At 37.7% G+C, this 15083-nt stretch overlaps 1 protein-coding gene across 3 annotated transcripts in view; it reads right to left on the bottom strand.

The window, feature by feature from the left end:
* kif13ba (kinesin family member 13Ba) overlaps positions 1-15083 on the bottom strand; it is a 46290-nt gene that overhangs the window by 6810 nt on the left and 24397 nt on the right. For 2 of the 3 annotated variants that reach the window (XM_089120235.1, XM_089120238.1), the window contains exons 10-33: positions 14212-14323; positions 13866-14078; positions 13679-13789; positions 13395-13529; positions 11856-11986; positions 11500-11586; positions 11193-11380; positions 9795-10053; positions 9529-9691; positions 9298-9444; positions 9064-9213; positions 8707-8832; positions 7853-8026; positions 7472-7629; positions 7192-7324; positions 6704-6850; positions 6579-6608; positions 5954-6053; positions 4629-4755; positions 4279-4334; positions 4013-4137; positions 3750-3926; positions 2914-3006; positions 1109-1264 (exon numbers count right to left, since the gene is read on the bottom strand). In XM_089120235.1, the coding sequence (XP_088976361.1) occupies positions 1109-1264; positions 2914-3006; positions 3750-3926; positions 4013-4137; positions 4279-4334; positions 4629-4755; positions 5954-6053; positions 6579-6608; positions 6704-6850; positions 7192-7324; positions 7472-7629; positions 7853-8026; positions 8707-8832; positions 9064-9213; positions 9298-9444; positions 9529-9691; positions 9795-10053; positions 11193-11380; positions 11500-11586; positions 11856-11986; positions 13395-13529; positions 13679-13789; positions 13866-14078; positions 14212-14323 (3298 nt within the window). The remainder of the gene's footprint in view (positions 1-1108; positions 1265-2913; positions 3007-3749; positions 3927-4012; positions 4138-4278; positions 4335-4628; positions 4756-5953; positions 6054-6578; positions 6609-6703; positions 6851-7191; positions 7325-7471; positions 7630-7852; positions 8027-8706; positions 8833-9063; positions 9214-9297; positions 9445-9528; positions 9692-9794; positions 10054-11192; positions 11381-11499; positions 11587-11855; positions 11987-13394; positions 13530-13678; positions 13790-13865; positions 14079-14211; positions 14324-15083) is intronic. The other variant, XM_089120237.1, reaches the window with a different exon arrangement.

The following is a 15083-nucleotide window of genomic DNA, read 5'->3' as shown; positions in this document are numbered from 1 at the left end:
GTAATACATGATCTGATTTACATGATGAAAACAACATGCAGAGCTGAACTTGAGAAACTAGACCGCACTGGAAAGTCACCATTCATTTTTATCACTATGATAAGGTTATATAGAATGAGTCAAATGATGTGCTAACACATTACTGTCCTCAGTTTTATTCCTTAAGCTACAGTGATTTACAAACACTTTGCGAATCAGTTTGACACATCTAAAAAATGATTACTAAGGCCCTGTGTCCACCAAAGCGTTTTTTTCCCCCAGAGGCTAGCTTATGTTTCCAATTGTTTTCAACAGGAGCGCCGCTTTTTTAAAACGCCAGCAGTGTGATGTGTTGCTAAGTGTCTATTTGAAGAGTTCAGATGCAAAAGCCTCTAAATGCCATTTGAAATTTTCTTCTTTAATGATGATTTTTATCAAACTTGTATATTTAAGTTCAGTAATTTCACTTAAATAACAATTAATAGGTAATTATCATTGCCATTTAAGTGAAATCACTGAACTTAAATATACAAGCTTGATAAAAATGATCATTCTAGAAGAAAACTTCAAATGGCACTTAGAAGCTTTTGCATCTGAACTCTTCATTTCTTGCTGAATGCTCAGCGTTTTTACCGGTCACCAAGAGTTTATGAATGTTTAACCTTTGGTAAAACTTTTTCACTTTTTACCCAGCTGTTTAATCACAGTGGAGAAATGGAGGGACAAATACCACATTGACCAACCGCCACATCCTGCTTGGACAACGGCAACAGATGACAAGCAGCATAATAATGGAACAAAATTTACAACAAGAGCAAGAAATAATTTACATTGTATCAACAATACAGAAACAAACTAAATGTGAAATGAGACACTAGAAACACTTCGGCGGATATTCCGAATCAATGCAAGCAAAACTTCTCAACTGAAAAAACTCTCCATCAACTGGCTAAAAACACTATGGTGGACACGGCCTAAGGGTGGTTTTCTGCCTTTAAATTTATTCATCCTGTAAAATTCAGTTTAAAAAAAAAAATCGTGCTGACGTGCTCAAATGATTATGAAATAAGAAAGATGATAAAATGTAGACTCATCAGTACAAAAATATAAGTGGAGGTAGCTGGGTGACCTGTCTCAGACGGTCCAGTGTGAGGATGTTCTCCACGGCCAGGACGCTCCGTAGGTACTTCTCTGTGGCAGCTTCATTGTCTAAGGATTTGGCGTTCTCAGCGCTGGTGGCCACACGGGCCAGCATCTCCCTGTCCTCTGAGCTCTGACTGTCCTGCTGACGTACACAGTCGAGAAAGACAGGCGCTTAGAAACAATCCAGCTAAAGAAACCAGGTGGTAAAGAAATCTTTACCAGAGCAGCTTTTGCTGATACAAGTTCATTTCTTGTGGGTAATGGCCAACTAACATGACACTTAGTTGTTGCTGAGAGTTTAGCAATGATACATATGACTGAATAACTGCCTGTTTTAAGATAATGGGTAAATTAAGAACATAGAAGTTTTTCCTTCCTTCAATACTGAAATTTACAGAAATGTTTTTTCTGAATTAATGTTTTTGAATTTTGGTACTTTTCATATACTATTATAGTATTTATTCATATTTTGAATTAGCTTTTATTTACAGTATATTAATTTAAGACGTTATTTGGCATCATTTATATTTTATTTTAATTTTAAAGCAGCATTATGTTACTTTTGAAATTTTGCTCTCAGGGTCCCCCTACAGTTGGGAAACAGTATTGTCTTCTACTACTGTCGTAAAATCTGTCATGGTTGCACTAGGGAATACACGCATGGATTTGTTGACAAGTGATACCCCCGAACTCTGCAGAAGGAATCAGTTCACATCTTGTGCAGACTCCAGTGTTGCGTGTGAAATGTCTTCATCCCAGGTACATTGGCACATATTTCAGCCGTGTCATATGAATATAGTTTCATGGGCTTTATTTTTTTTAAACGTCAAAAGATCGCATAGCTCACGTTTACAAGCCAGCGTCTTCATAGTAACGTTAGCCTATTGGCTACTGTTTTACATAATGGATATGCTAATTCAATTCAATGTTTGTTGGTAGATAATAGCCATGTCGTCAATATTATAATATTAAGCTACCATAGATGAATCTGCAAATTTGAAAAATCTATTTGCATTATAGCCTGAGGCAAGACACTTTCACCAGAAAAATAACTAACAAAAATGACTATCAGCCTGCAGACATAGGATATGATCCTGATCGATTATTTTGTCCATCTAATCATGTATTATTTACCAACAAGAATGTAGCCCCTACCAAATTCATTAATTTAATTGCCCGCCCCGGCTCTATGGGGATGCTTGAGTGTGTTAAGCGCCCTCAAAAGAAAGCAATGCAGTCTACATTGGATGCGGACAACACATTACCAACAGTAAACTGATCGCGCAAGCGCTCTGTTTCTGACGCACTTCACATTTGCAAGACGGGGGAAGATTGATGCACCGGACTGGAGCCATGACAACATACAGGTAAAAAAAAAAAAAAAAAAAAAAAACGCTTGTTGGGCTCTCGCGTCGGAATTTGAGGAAGTGGGGGAAGTGATGTATGCCGTAAAGCAGTCGAATTTTGTAGTTCTTTTTGTGCTCGGGTTCCTACCCGCACCTCGAAGTTGCATAGTGCTTAGGGCTATAATGGCAGACCTGTCATTCAACCTATTGTAAGTCAATGTACCATCTCCAGGGTTTTGGAAAAATATTATAAAGGTTGAAAAAGTTACATAGTGCTGCTTTAATTTCAGTATTTTTTTTTAGTTAGAAATAGCAACACTGTTCTGAATTAAGCAAAAGTATTATATATAGTCATTGGTAACTGAAAAAAAACATATAACCCAGACTCTAATGCATTATACACATAGACAAAATAGCAGATTTTGTACTGTATGCCATTGCCTACCCCTGGGATGTTGGAGACAACCTCAAAGGTCACACCACAGCCGGGAATTGTGCTCCTGGTGGACATTCTTCTCAAGAAATTTTGGGCAAAACCCTGTTTAAACAAAAGAAAACAAATACTCAGGGATAGATATGAAAAACTTTTGTTTCTTAAAAAGGTTTCTAAGCACCAAAAACATATGGAACAGCTATATGTTAAGCTTAATTAAAGGGTTAGTTCACCCAAAAAAGAAAATTATCCCATAATTTATTCACCCTCAAGCCATCATAGGTGTACTGTATGTGTATTTTTTCTTTCAGCCAAATACAATCGGTGTCATTAAAAATATCCTGACTCTTCCAAGCTTTATAATGGGAGTGAATGGTACCTTTTGTAAAGCCCAAAAAGCCACATCCATCCATCATTAAAGTAATCCATAATCCAATATGAAAAATAGACTTATCACTTTATAAACTATAAATCACTGGCTTCTGCTAACGGCCGTACGCAAGTCAAGATATGTCAGGTCAGAGGTCACTCTTCTGCTGGAACTAAACTCGCAAGTTGCTAGTCAGTGATTATAGTTTCTTAAGTTATAAAGTTATAAATATGGATATTTTCCTTTCAAAAAAACGCCACGCTTCGCTTCAGAAGGTCTTTATTAATCCACTGGAGTCATATGGATTACTTTTATGATGGATGGATGTGCTTTTTTTTTAGCTTTTTAGTAATTTTGAGTAAATTACGAGATCAATTTCATTCCTGGGTTAAATAACCCTTTAACAGCAGAAAGTTTGAGAAGGCTTTTCTGCCTTTCTGATTATGGCGTAAGTCATTTAAAGTAGACTGTGCCGCACCTGTCGTCCAGTGAGGTTCACACAGATGCGTTTGCGCAGGACTAGCTGCATCTCTGCAGGGTGGCTGAGCTGTACCACGGTGCGAACGATCAAGTATACTCTCTGATCTGGGGCGGCCCCTCGACTCAGCTGTGGACATTCATGAACCGTGGAGTCCCAAGAGGCTTCGGCTTTCACCTGGAAGTAAAATAGGTTAATACATTCCTTCACAGACAACTAGGGAGCCTGCGAGAGCCCCGAATGTGCGTGGGTCACATTCTCACCTCTCCATCATAGTGTTTGACGATCTGAAGGTCAAAAAATTCATCCTCATCTTCTGAGCTAAGCATAGCGTCCCAGCCGCCTGCCTCGGGAACGTCTAGGTTCTCCTGAGAGTTGAAGTCATCAGCTGGAGGGAGGAGGAACAAGTGTGAAAATGAGTGTTAAGACAAATAGTGCTTGCAAATCGGAGCAACGGAAGAAAGGTCGTAGACGGACATTGCTTTCTGCAGAGAACATTGCTGTTCTTCAGCAGGCAGGAAAAACATACCGCTCAAGTCGAGGAAGAGCACTGGAATGTGAGTTTCCATCCCAGGTACTGGTACCCTGCCAAGACAGACATAAAAATCAACACATGGCCCAGATACTCATGACTAAACATTTGTGAAAACTGACACTGACATTCATTTCACAAACAAAGCCTTAAATCAAAATATCAATCTGTCAAAACACATCGTTTAAGGATTAGAACACCCTCCCTGCACAAAACTAAGCTGACTTTACATTGAATTTCATTCAAACTCCTCTGACAGACAACATGTATACCAGTTATCTATAAAGATTAATTTAACTCATAAGTTTTAATGGAAATTGCCCAGTATGGTCGCAGCAGTGTCGTACCACTCAGCAGGAGCTCCTGGTATTCCACTGCCAGCAGAGGGCACCATCACCGCATTTCTCTCCTCCGTGAGCGTCAGACGCCACTCAAGCAGCTGGGCCTCCCTCTCCACGTCATCTTCAGACTTATCTGGTCACAGAGAGAATCAACAATGTGTCCTTTCATTTATATGTCATGCCATTTCTGCAGAGAAGGCCCTGTCATCAATATATATATAAACAAATTTATGATAAAAAATATATATATTTATATATATTTGTTGTGTGTATGTACAGTATATAGTATGTATATATAGTGCTGGGTAGATTACTTACAAATTGTAGTCGGTTACTGATTCTAAATTACATGACAAAAATTGTAATTAGTAACGTAATCCATTACTTTACACAGTTAAGGTAATATAATCTGACTACTTTTAGATTACTTTTGACCTAACTTTTTGACCAAAAACATGAAAGATTTAATCTTTAAGAAAGGAGTATTATGCTAAATATAAGCATTATATCACATATTCATTGTATTTTTACTTTATATTTTAAAAGTAATATTCTTCAGTATTCAGTGTTTGATTAATTTGTCATTTTTATGACAGCCACGAAATTTAATATGACAGCCACGAAATTTAATAAAAAAAAGTTGAATCATAATTGTCATCCAATATGTATTCGTATATGTATTATCATTAAAAAAAAAAATTCCTTTTGTAATTTAAAATGAAGTAGCCTGCAAATCAGATGATTTTAACCTTTAATATTAGTGTATTATTAGACTAATATTAATATTACTGTACCAAGTTTAGAGAGATATTTTTGTCATTGAGGAAATGTGCCATGTACTGTACCTTCCAGCCCTAATTAATCAAAATTGAATCGAACTGAATCAAATTGAAATCGAATCACAAACTTGATGCAAAATCAAACTGAATTGTGAAATTTGTGTCAATGCCCAGCCATTTTAAATATCATTCCATCCATCTCTCTATAAATAATTATTTAATATTATAATAACATTGTGCACTATAATGTATGTATAAAAAACTTTTAGAAAAGATGAAAACATTTGTTCAATCATGATAAATATAAGCAGAGCTGTCAAGAAACCAAAGATTTCTCACAGCTTTAATTTTATGCAAATTATACTATTTAAAAAAAAAAAAAAAAAAAATCAATGTACATGCAGAAATAAAATGCTGACCAATCAATGTAGCTCTGATTCATTCAAATCTCAAAGTTTTTCCCCACCCCAATTTCGAGTCTGAATTTTGCTTTTGTAGTCAATTACTGAGCTGAGACTACAAAGCAGTAAAATGTCTCTGTCTGGTTTTTACCTGTTTTGCTGACCAAGGTCTGAAGATGTTGGTCCAGATATTCTTGTCTCTTAGTGAGAGCGGTGAGCCACTGACGCCGCAGACGCTCTAAATCACGCTCCTACAGGATGATGGACAAATGCATAACCACAAAAATTGCTTTTGCTTGGCATATATTTTTTGCTAACTACATATACCCTTTATGCCTGTAATGGCAAGCACAGTGGAGAAAGACAGGAAACAAGTGGGAGGGAGAGACAGGAATGCGGTCAGGAAATGATGCAGACCGGATTCAAAACTGCACCTCAGTTTCACTATATTCCAATAGAAAACACATTTTCTATTGGAATATATTTTAAAATGTAATTTATTCGTGTGATAGCAAAGGCATTGCTCCAGTGTTCAGTGTCACACTTCAGAAATCATTTTAATATGCTGATTTAGTGAAAAATGTTATTATGTTATGTTTTATTAATATTATTAACAATGTTAAAAAAACAGCTGAGCTTCTTAATATGTTGTTTGGAGATTCTGAATAGAAAGTTTATATAAAAAAATATTATATAATATAAAACAATAACTTCTGATATTTTTAAATCAACTGAAAATCAATGTCAAAGATGTATTGCATCACAACCAAACATACCTGATAACTGTCCATTTCATCACCCTCAGGCTACAAAGAAAAACAATATAAACATTACAACCTCTGAAAATATCCAGACATGATCCTGCTAAATGCTAAAAGCTCAAGTGAAAAGGCACATTTACCTCTTGTGGCTCATTGTTTTTGGTCATCCGCACCTGCCTGATCTCCACACAGCCAATGGACACTCCCAGGATGATCTCTGATATCAAAGGCATCGTGCCGGAGTCCTGCACTGAACGTACCTCCACTTGAACCCGCCGAGACTGGCCCTGGGAAAGACAAACAAAAACAGTTAATACCCCATGACAAAAACCCTGATCCAAAACGTTAAACAGTGTAGATAGAATAAAAGAGCACAAGCAAAATACAGACCACATGTCTAGGAATCATAAATAAATTGATAAAAAAAGAAATAGAGTTTGCTCAAGGGAAGCATGCAAAAACACCCCGTTAATGTCTATATCGAGCATGTGACTAAAAAAAAAACTCGGCTAAGCCTAAGGTGGTTCATGCTATGCTTTATTCTGATCGTAATCTGATCATAATATAACTATAGATGGCAGCAGTGGGCTAACATGCTTACAGTAGTGTAATTTCACAGGAACCTGACCTGTTTGAGCTGGAAGATGCCACCCGTGCGAATATCTCGCGCTGGCACCACCTCCACGGGAATGTACTCTCCGTTCTCGTTCAACTCCAGAATCTGTACCCACATCTCCAACTTGCGGGTTACCTCACTCCACCTGAGGACACATAAGAGTCAAACCATTCAAAAAAGCAGAAGCAGATCATCAGATAATCCATGCTTAATGCACACAACGTTCTCTACATTTGTATTAGCATAATTGGTCAATTGCAGGGGGGGCTGAAGCTGAGTTTTGTGTTCATACCTGTCACGTAATGTGCGTGTTTTGGCCTGGATGATGCTGAGATCCCACAGCGCAGGGTTCCTGCCTGGATCAGCCTGTCTGTGTCCAAACACCTCAATGGCTACAGCGCCCTCTGTTAGATACTCGATAAATTCCTCTGTTACAGTCACGGCATGTTCCTACAGTACAGAGTATACCAAAAGTAAATGCATGTTAATGATACACAATTCACCACAGTTTTAAAAGCTGAAGGTCAATATTAGTAATAATTCACAACTCTTCATCATTTAAACAAGCAGCACGTTCCAGGATCACCATTAGAGCTATGATTGGTTGATAGGATTATAATACGTTGAGCCTAATTTACTATCAGCTTGTAAAGGGACACGTCTTGATTCGTACCTTACAGCTGTCAAACACCACCATGCAGTGGGGGTCTTTACTGCTAGAGAAGGAGGCAGACGGATCTACTTCCGGGGCAACAATAACAGGCTCTGCTTGGTCCCAGAAAGAGTACTGACAGAAGACAAAATTGGACAGGTACTGTGGGAGACCTGTGGCCTGCAGGATCTTAATCTGTTTGAGAGACAGGAGTAAAATAAGTATGGAAAGTACAATCTTATAAAAAAATAAAATAAAAAAAGTAATACGTTTTTCAGCAAGAACAAAGTGATCAATGGTGACAATAAAAGACATTTTTAATGTTGCAAATGATTTTTATATCAAATAGATCATGATCAAGACCATGTGACTGGATCAAGACTGGAGTAACAATGCTGAAAATTTAGCTTTGCCATCACAGACTAAATTACATTTTATAATGTATTTAAAAAAGAAATTGAAACCTAATATTATTTCACATTATTACTGTTTTTACTGTATTTATCAAATAAATGCAGCCTTGGTGAGCATAAGAGACTCCTTCAAAAAATCAGGTAACACTATTGTGTCCTTGTTACACATTACATGCATTTACTATAGTAATAACTATAAATTAGGCATAATTACATGCAACTAACCCTAAACCAAACTCCTAACAAATCCTACCCTAACCATATAGTAGGTACATGTACTCTAATATTACTCAGTACTTAAATGTATAATTTATTACAGAAACACAATAAAATTGTGTAACCAAAAAATGTTTATTCATTTTTAATGTAGTGTAATAATATACTATTATAGTGTGTGTATATTATTATTATTACTTTAAAAAAAAAATTTAATTTGCTTCTATTGTGCACTTCAGTACTCACCATACAGACCAGCTTGCGTTCCTGTACATCTCCATCCGGGCTTCCATCACTGTCATCTCCTCCAGCTACACCATCATCAAACCCTCCGCCCATCCTCATTACCTCCACATGCAGTCGCCCGGCAACCTGACACCAGCAACAAGTGAACAGAACACTTCAGCGGTCCCCTCGAGATGAACTGTGTCTCATGCTTGATTTGATGACTAGATTAGATTCAATTTCACAGATCAATTTGCACTTGATTTAATTTACATCCCACTTTTCCTTCAGAAATGAAACGAGTACGTTATCACGAAATATTCACAGAGACAAACCACTGATCATATTTGCTGGCAGATCTGAACGCATCATCCTCACCTCTCCTTTCTGATTGATGATGGGAACTGCATATTGTAGCTTTACATCATAGAACAGGCAGGAGAGGAAAACGTTGGCCACCCCGATTAAACTGTGGTTCACCTGCTCGTCGAAGAAAGGGTCGGCTCTCTTGAAGTACGAGCGCATCACCTATGAAATAGAGAGCAGAACCGCATCTATAGTGTCACCTTTTCATTTTTAAGGGACCTTTTATGGTGATGAAAAAGAGCATACGGGGTTGTCTTCGTCAAAGTCCTTCCACTCTTGGTAAAGGTCTCTCATATCCACCAGCCGGTTTTCCATCTTCTCAAGGGCCCAGATTTGCTTCCCTTTGCCTTTCCTCCTCACTTGAATGGCGGGTTCACTCAGGACAGCATCGCGCTACATACACAAACAAAAAAAATTCAACTGACCGCACCATCCATGCTACGTTTCTCCAGTGTGCTCCTGCAAAAGGTTCCTGACCTTCCTGTTGGCATTGAGGTTTGCAGCAGGGATCTGTAGTGTAACTCTGTACTCGGTTCTTTTGTCCAGCTCTTCGGCGATGAAGCTCGCCTCCTGCACTAGCAGATTAGCCCGTACGATCTGCTCCCTCAGTTTCCGCAAGCTCCGTGTCAGCACCACCTCCCTAGCATCATCACAAGACGAGCGTTATAACAAACTCACCGTGTACCAAATTCCTCCTTGGGAGGGCAAAACACATTTGTTTTCACCGAAAATATAAAGCTCACCTCTCCTCACTCCAATGGCGCAGGCGGTGCTGGGCGTTGGGTGATGATGACATTCCTCCCTGGCTCAGTCTCTCCAAGCTGCGGTAGTGCGGCTGCAAGGGCTGCGACTGCGGTATCTGCATGCTCTGCCTGTCTGGAGTCAGCTGTCTGCGCAGCTGCTGCAGCTCCTGCTCGTACATCAGCCGCTGACGCTCCAGAGCGGTCTTCTTTTCCTCTTCGTGTTGACGCTCCAGAGATTGCAAAACAGCCTGCATAGGGTCTGTTGGATGACAAAAACAGTAATGTTTTACACCATTTTGGAAAGTTTTTGCTACTGTACCTTTAAGACTTTATGTAAATTACCTTGGTTTTGATTGGCTAACCTTTTCACAATGTAAAATGAGTGAGGAATGAATGACCATTGGTTAATGTGATGCTATAAATTGTATTGCTTTAACTGTTTTTCTTTTTCTTTTCTTTTGTTGTTGTTTTCAATGATTGTTGTGATGATATACAATGATGGTGATAATGTGGTGGTAATTATGTGTCCACAATTAGTCGAAGTGGTTACAGGTGTTGCCTTGTTTAGTGGTCATGTGCTTGGTGTTAAATGGATGAGTTTGACAATTTGTATACCATTGTGAGACCGAAATGTTGCTAATAAACGAATTTTTAAATGCAAGTTCTGAAAGTGAGGGAGTTTCTCATTTGCGGATTGTCGACCGATCTTTTTTGGTTATTTTTCCTACGCACCTATTATCGGTGTGCGATGGTTTTTTATTGACATGTAAAATGAGCAAAATGCCTACCTTAAATGTAGAATAAGTGTCCATATTTTCAATAGCAGCAATATGTTTTTGAGCTACACTACTCTTCACTTTTTTTTTAAAGAAATTAATATTTTTATTCAGTAAGGATGCATTAAATCAAAATTGACAGAAATATTTTGTAATATTACTAACTGTAATTTAGATTTTGTAATATCATGTAAATGTATTTACCATTTCAAATAAATGCTGTACTTTTGACTTTCACACATCACATGTCCACAAAAATATCAAGTATTATTATAGTAGCAAATTACAATGATTTCTGAAGGATCATGTGACACTGAAGACTGGGAGAAATTATATATATACACACACACACACACACACACACATATATATATATATATATATATATATATATAGTATTTAAACAGTTAGTTTAAATTGTAATCATTCCTCAACATTCTACAATACAATAAATTCTATCAATATTACTATCAAATAAATGCAGCCTTGGATACTTCTTTCAAAAACATTAACAAATCTTACAGACCCCAAACTTTTGAATTGTTGTGTAGACAATATATTTTAAATGAAGTCATATTTCATACGCATTTGTTTATAAAATAGCTTAATGGATCAAACTCACCGTTGCTGCCCAAAGCCTTCATCATGACTTCAGTCTGAGCAAACTCGTAGCTGAAGCTGACCTCACTGGACACCTCGCTGGCAGTATCTCCCTCTCCGTCCAGCTGCTCACTGCTGTTACTGTTCTTCATGCTCCCTCCCTCACCCTCCTCTTCCTCACTCCTTAAGCGCCGCTTCGGTAGGTTTATTCTGAACAAAAACACAAATATATAAAAAGTCTTCATAAAAGAAGATAACCATAATGCAGTCGTGTACAAATACAGAAAGCCACAGGGTGACATTCTTCAGTCTGGGTTAATAACACTGACCTGAAAAAGTGATTGTTTCCCCAAAAAATACGGTCACCATGGTGAAGCTGTTGCCGGCTGGTGACTGGAGATCCGTTCACACATGTTCTGCAACAGAGGCAACAGTAGATTATTTCATATAACTTAAGATTTAACATTTGCTTGTATTTCTTCACTCTTTTTTTTTATTCTTTAACTTATATTATAAACTTATCGTTTTGGATGAAACCACCCGTCAAATGCATAAATGTAGTGTGCATGCACAGGGAAAAGATAGCCTTTGGTTATACACTCTCCAGTTCATGGACCGAACTGGGCTTTGAACACATGACCTTTTGGTTTAGATATCTCAGCAAATAAAACACTCAATGCATTACCTTGAGTTTCTGTAGGGGTTGAGAAAGACAGCTCCCTCAGGTGTGATGTTAATGACACAATGCTCTGCTTGGATGCCCATTCCACACAGCTGGATGTCCTGGGAATCTGCTGATCCAACCTTAGTGTGTTCCTGCAAAATATCCCAGCATCAAATGCTGTTACTACCACACACAGACCAAAACTTAACGGATGCCTAGTTCAAGCACCAAATACCAAGACAGGCTCCAGATACATTATATTATTATATCATGATGTAAATTACATTAGGAAGCAAAAAGACAGTATACATTATTGTTGTTTCTGATATGATAATAATAGTAATAATAATGTATTATTATTATTATAATAATTATACCACCTTACATAAGTTTGGGGGAAGTAAAAAAAAAGTTCATTTCCCACACCTTGGTAAACTTCAGATTCAAGGACTTTCCAGATCGCAATAGCCTCCTCCATGCTCTGTTGTTGTTGTACGTGTCCGCGCTACGTCTAGTGATGACGCTATAAAGACCGTCGCCGTGCTTGCGTCACTCCCTTACCCCTCCTACCAGTTCCTATCGCCACTTGGCCAGTGCGAACGTAGGCAGCAAAACCGAGTTTGGGGGAGAGTTGTTCTTAGAAGAACTGTTTAGAAGTGGATAGTTCCTATAACTAAGTTCCTGTAACTACTTGGTCGGAAAGCGGCTAATGTGGGGACACATTTCAAGAGAGAGTAAGGTTACATCGTTTCAGCCTATTTTTGCAATGTTTGACAGTGTGTCTGTAAAATGTTGATGTACCATCGTAGAGGTTTTGTGCACATATGAACGTCATGGCAATGTACAACACAAAGTATCTCACGTGGGTAACACTTGACGTAACGCGTAAATGCACATAACTAATGTAAATCAAGCGAGCTAGTATTCTTAGGCCACAAAGTGTTGGCATTAGCAGACCGGAGGGAATAATATGGAATTTTTGTCCAGAAAAAAATCTTGCACAAAATGAATTCAAGCACTTTCAAGGACCTGTATCTATGTTTGTTTTCAAAAACCTTCCAGGGCCTTGATTTTTTTTTTTTTCTTTTTTTTTCAGATTCACAGATTTTCAAGGATTTCAGGGAGCCTGATTGAAAAACTTTAATTATTATTATTTATTAAAAAATATTTTCATATATTTTAAAATATAATTTGTTTCCTGGGTTTGCAAGGCTGAATTATCCTTCTGGTATGGTATTTAATGCTAAATTGTTTTTTGTTGAAAACTAGGATTCTTTGAATTTTTATTTTTTTTTACAAATTAAAAGCAAGTCTTCACTGTCACTTTCGATCAATTGAACGCATCTTTGCTGAAAAATGTTAAGTATAAAAGCAATATTACTGACTCAAAACTTTATATATATTATATATTTTATTTATATATAAAATATATTTTTAGATATTATATTTATTATATATAATATATATTAGATTTAAATAAAAGAAAAGTCTGCCAATATACAAAACTCACATCAGAAACATTTCTAGTATCTTACAAAAAATTTTTTAGTTGTGCATTACCTTTAGATAATAAACCAGTAGTTCATTTAGGGCAGGGTCAGCATTGAGATTGACCAGGAAGCACTTGTCTTCTCCAACCTTTATACCAGAAGATTGAAGAGAGATGCCAAGGCTTTCCAGCTGTTTTTGTCTTTCCTATGCAGAACAAAATCACAAAGCGTGAAGAACATGAGTATCCACTTCTGTGTTTGATTGATGGTGTTATGGCACTTGAACTACAGAGTAACCAGACATAAACAAAATTACGATGCAGACAAAACAGTGCAAATTATTGAGGCGGTTACTTGAGCAATTTCCTCAGTCTTCCTCAGCTTCTCTTCCCAGGTGACAGTCATCTCCTGTATCAATTTTTCAGACTCCTCCAGTCTATCCTTCAGCTCTGGCGCCTTCATAGACTAAGGAAGAACATGACAGGTTCCTAAAACAATGTTTTTGACCTTTTGCAACAAAACACTAAGAAAACGCATCTACCTCAGCCTGCGTCAGCTGATCTCGCAGTTTCTCCACCTCCTCTCGGAGTTCCCGGATGATCCTGGCGTTAGGGTCTTCGTTGACCACGGCGTGGTTGACGATGCTCTTTGCTCGGTCTGCATAGCGTAACGTCGACAGCGTCTCATCGTAATTATCGGCCGCAGGGCTCACAGTGGCAACCATGGCAGTTCGACTGTTTCCACCCAGACTGTCCTGTGGTTAGTTACATCAGAAGGACAGACATTATACATTTAAGTGTGTGTGGCAGTGGATTGGAAAAAGTAAAAAAAAAAATCTGTGGAAATTCTCTCTCCCAGTGTTTACCGGACAGTATGAGTGTTCATACCTTGAGCAGCCATGTCAGCACTGAATCTCTGTAGGGCACAAACTTGTTCTTGTTCTTTCCAGCGCCCTGGTCTGCCAGAGCTGAGATCACCAAACCCAGAGTGGTTAAAGACCTGTCCAGTGTGGAGAGGAAAGATAGAAATGGGAAAAAAATAAGTGAGAGAGAAACAGACCGAGACACAGAACGCAGAGAAATATGCACCTGCAGGCCAAAAATCCTTCACTAGATCTATAAAACCCTCCTCGGAACAAACGGTGCCCTTAGATTTGGCCATTTTAACAAGACTGATTCTCCACAGTATAAAACTCCTCTCTCTCAGCCACAGAAAAAAAAAAAAGAACACCACAAATCAATGTTGCAAAATACATTCTTAGGTGACTAAAATGTCCAGACACAGCATTAGAGAGAAGTTTCACACTGTAAACGAAGAGTATGTCTACATAAAAGATCAGATGTATTTCAAGAGTTATTTTCCATGATATGTGCCCTTTAAAATTCAAAGCACCCATTCAACAGAAAAGGAAACGCCTCAATTCAGTGCCATAGGAAAACATTCTTGAGTGACTCAGATATTCACATACTTAAGGGAAAGGATCTGTCACACTAACATGTCACATATAAATTGATTAATTGTGTATATATATATATATATATATATATATATATATATATATATATATATATAAATTATATCCTAATGCAGAAAAGCTTAAATGTTTGTTTTATGCTTCCTTTTTAGGTTTCAATTTATTCAAGTTAAAAAAAAGTTATTTTTCAGAATTCAAGAAGACCTTGTTCTTGACAGCTTCTGTAAGATTCATGCAAACCTTCTGTAGGTTGGAGCAAAAAAGTACCAAGACAAAACAGAGTAA

The sequence above is a fragment of the Pimephales promelas genome, chromosome 15 (genome assembly GCF_988280905.1).
Source record: "Pimephales promelas chromosome 15, fPimPro1.hap1.1, whole genome shotgun sequence".
Taxonomy (NCBI): domain Eukaryota; kingdom Metazoa; phylum Chordata; class Actinopteri; order Cypriniformes; family Leuciscidae; genus Pimephales; species Pimephales promelas.
This window is presented reverse-complemented; position numbering and strand designations above follow the sequence as displayed.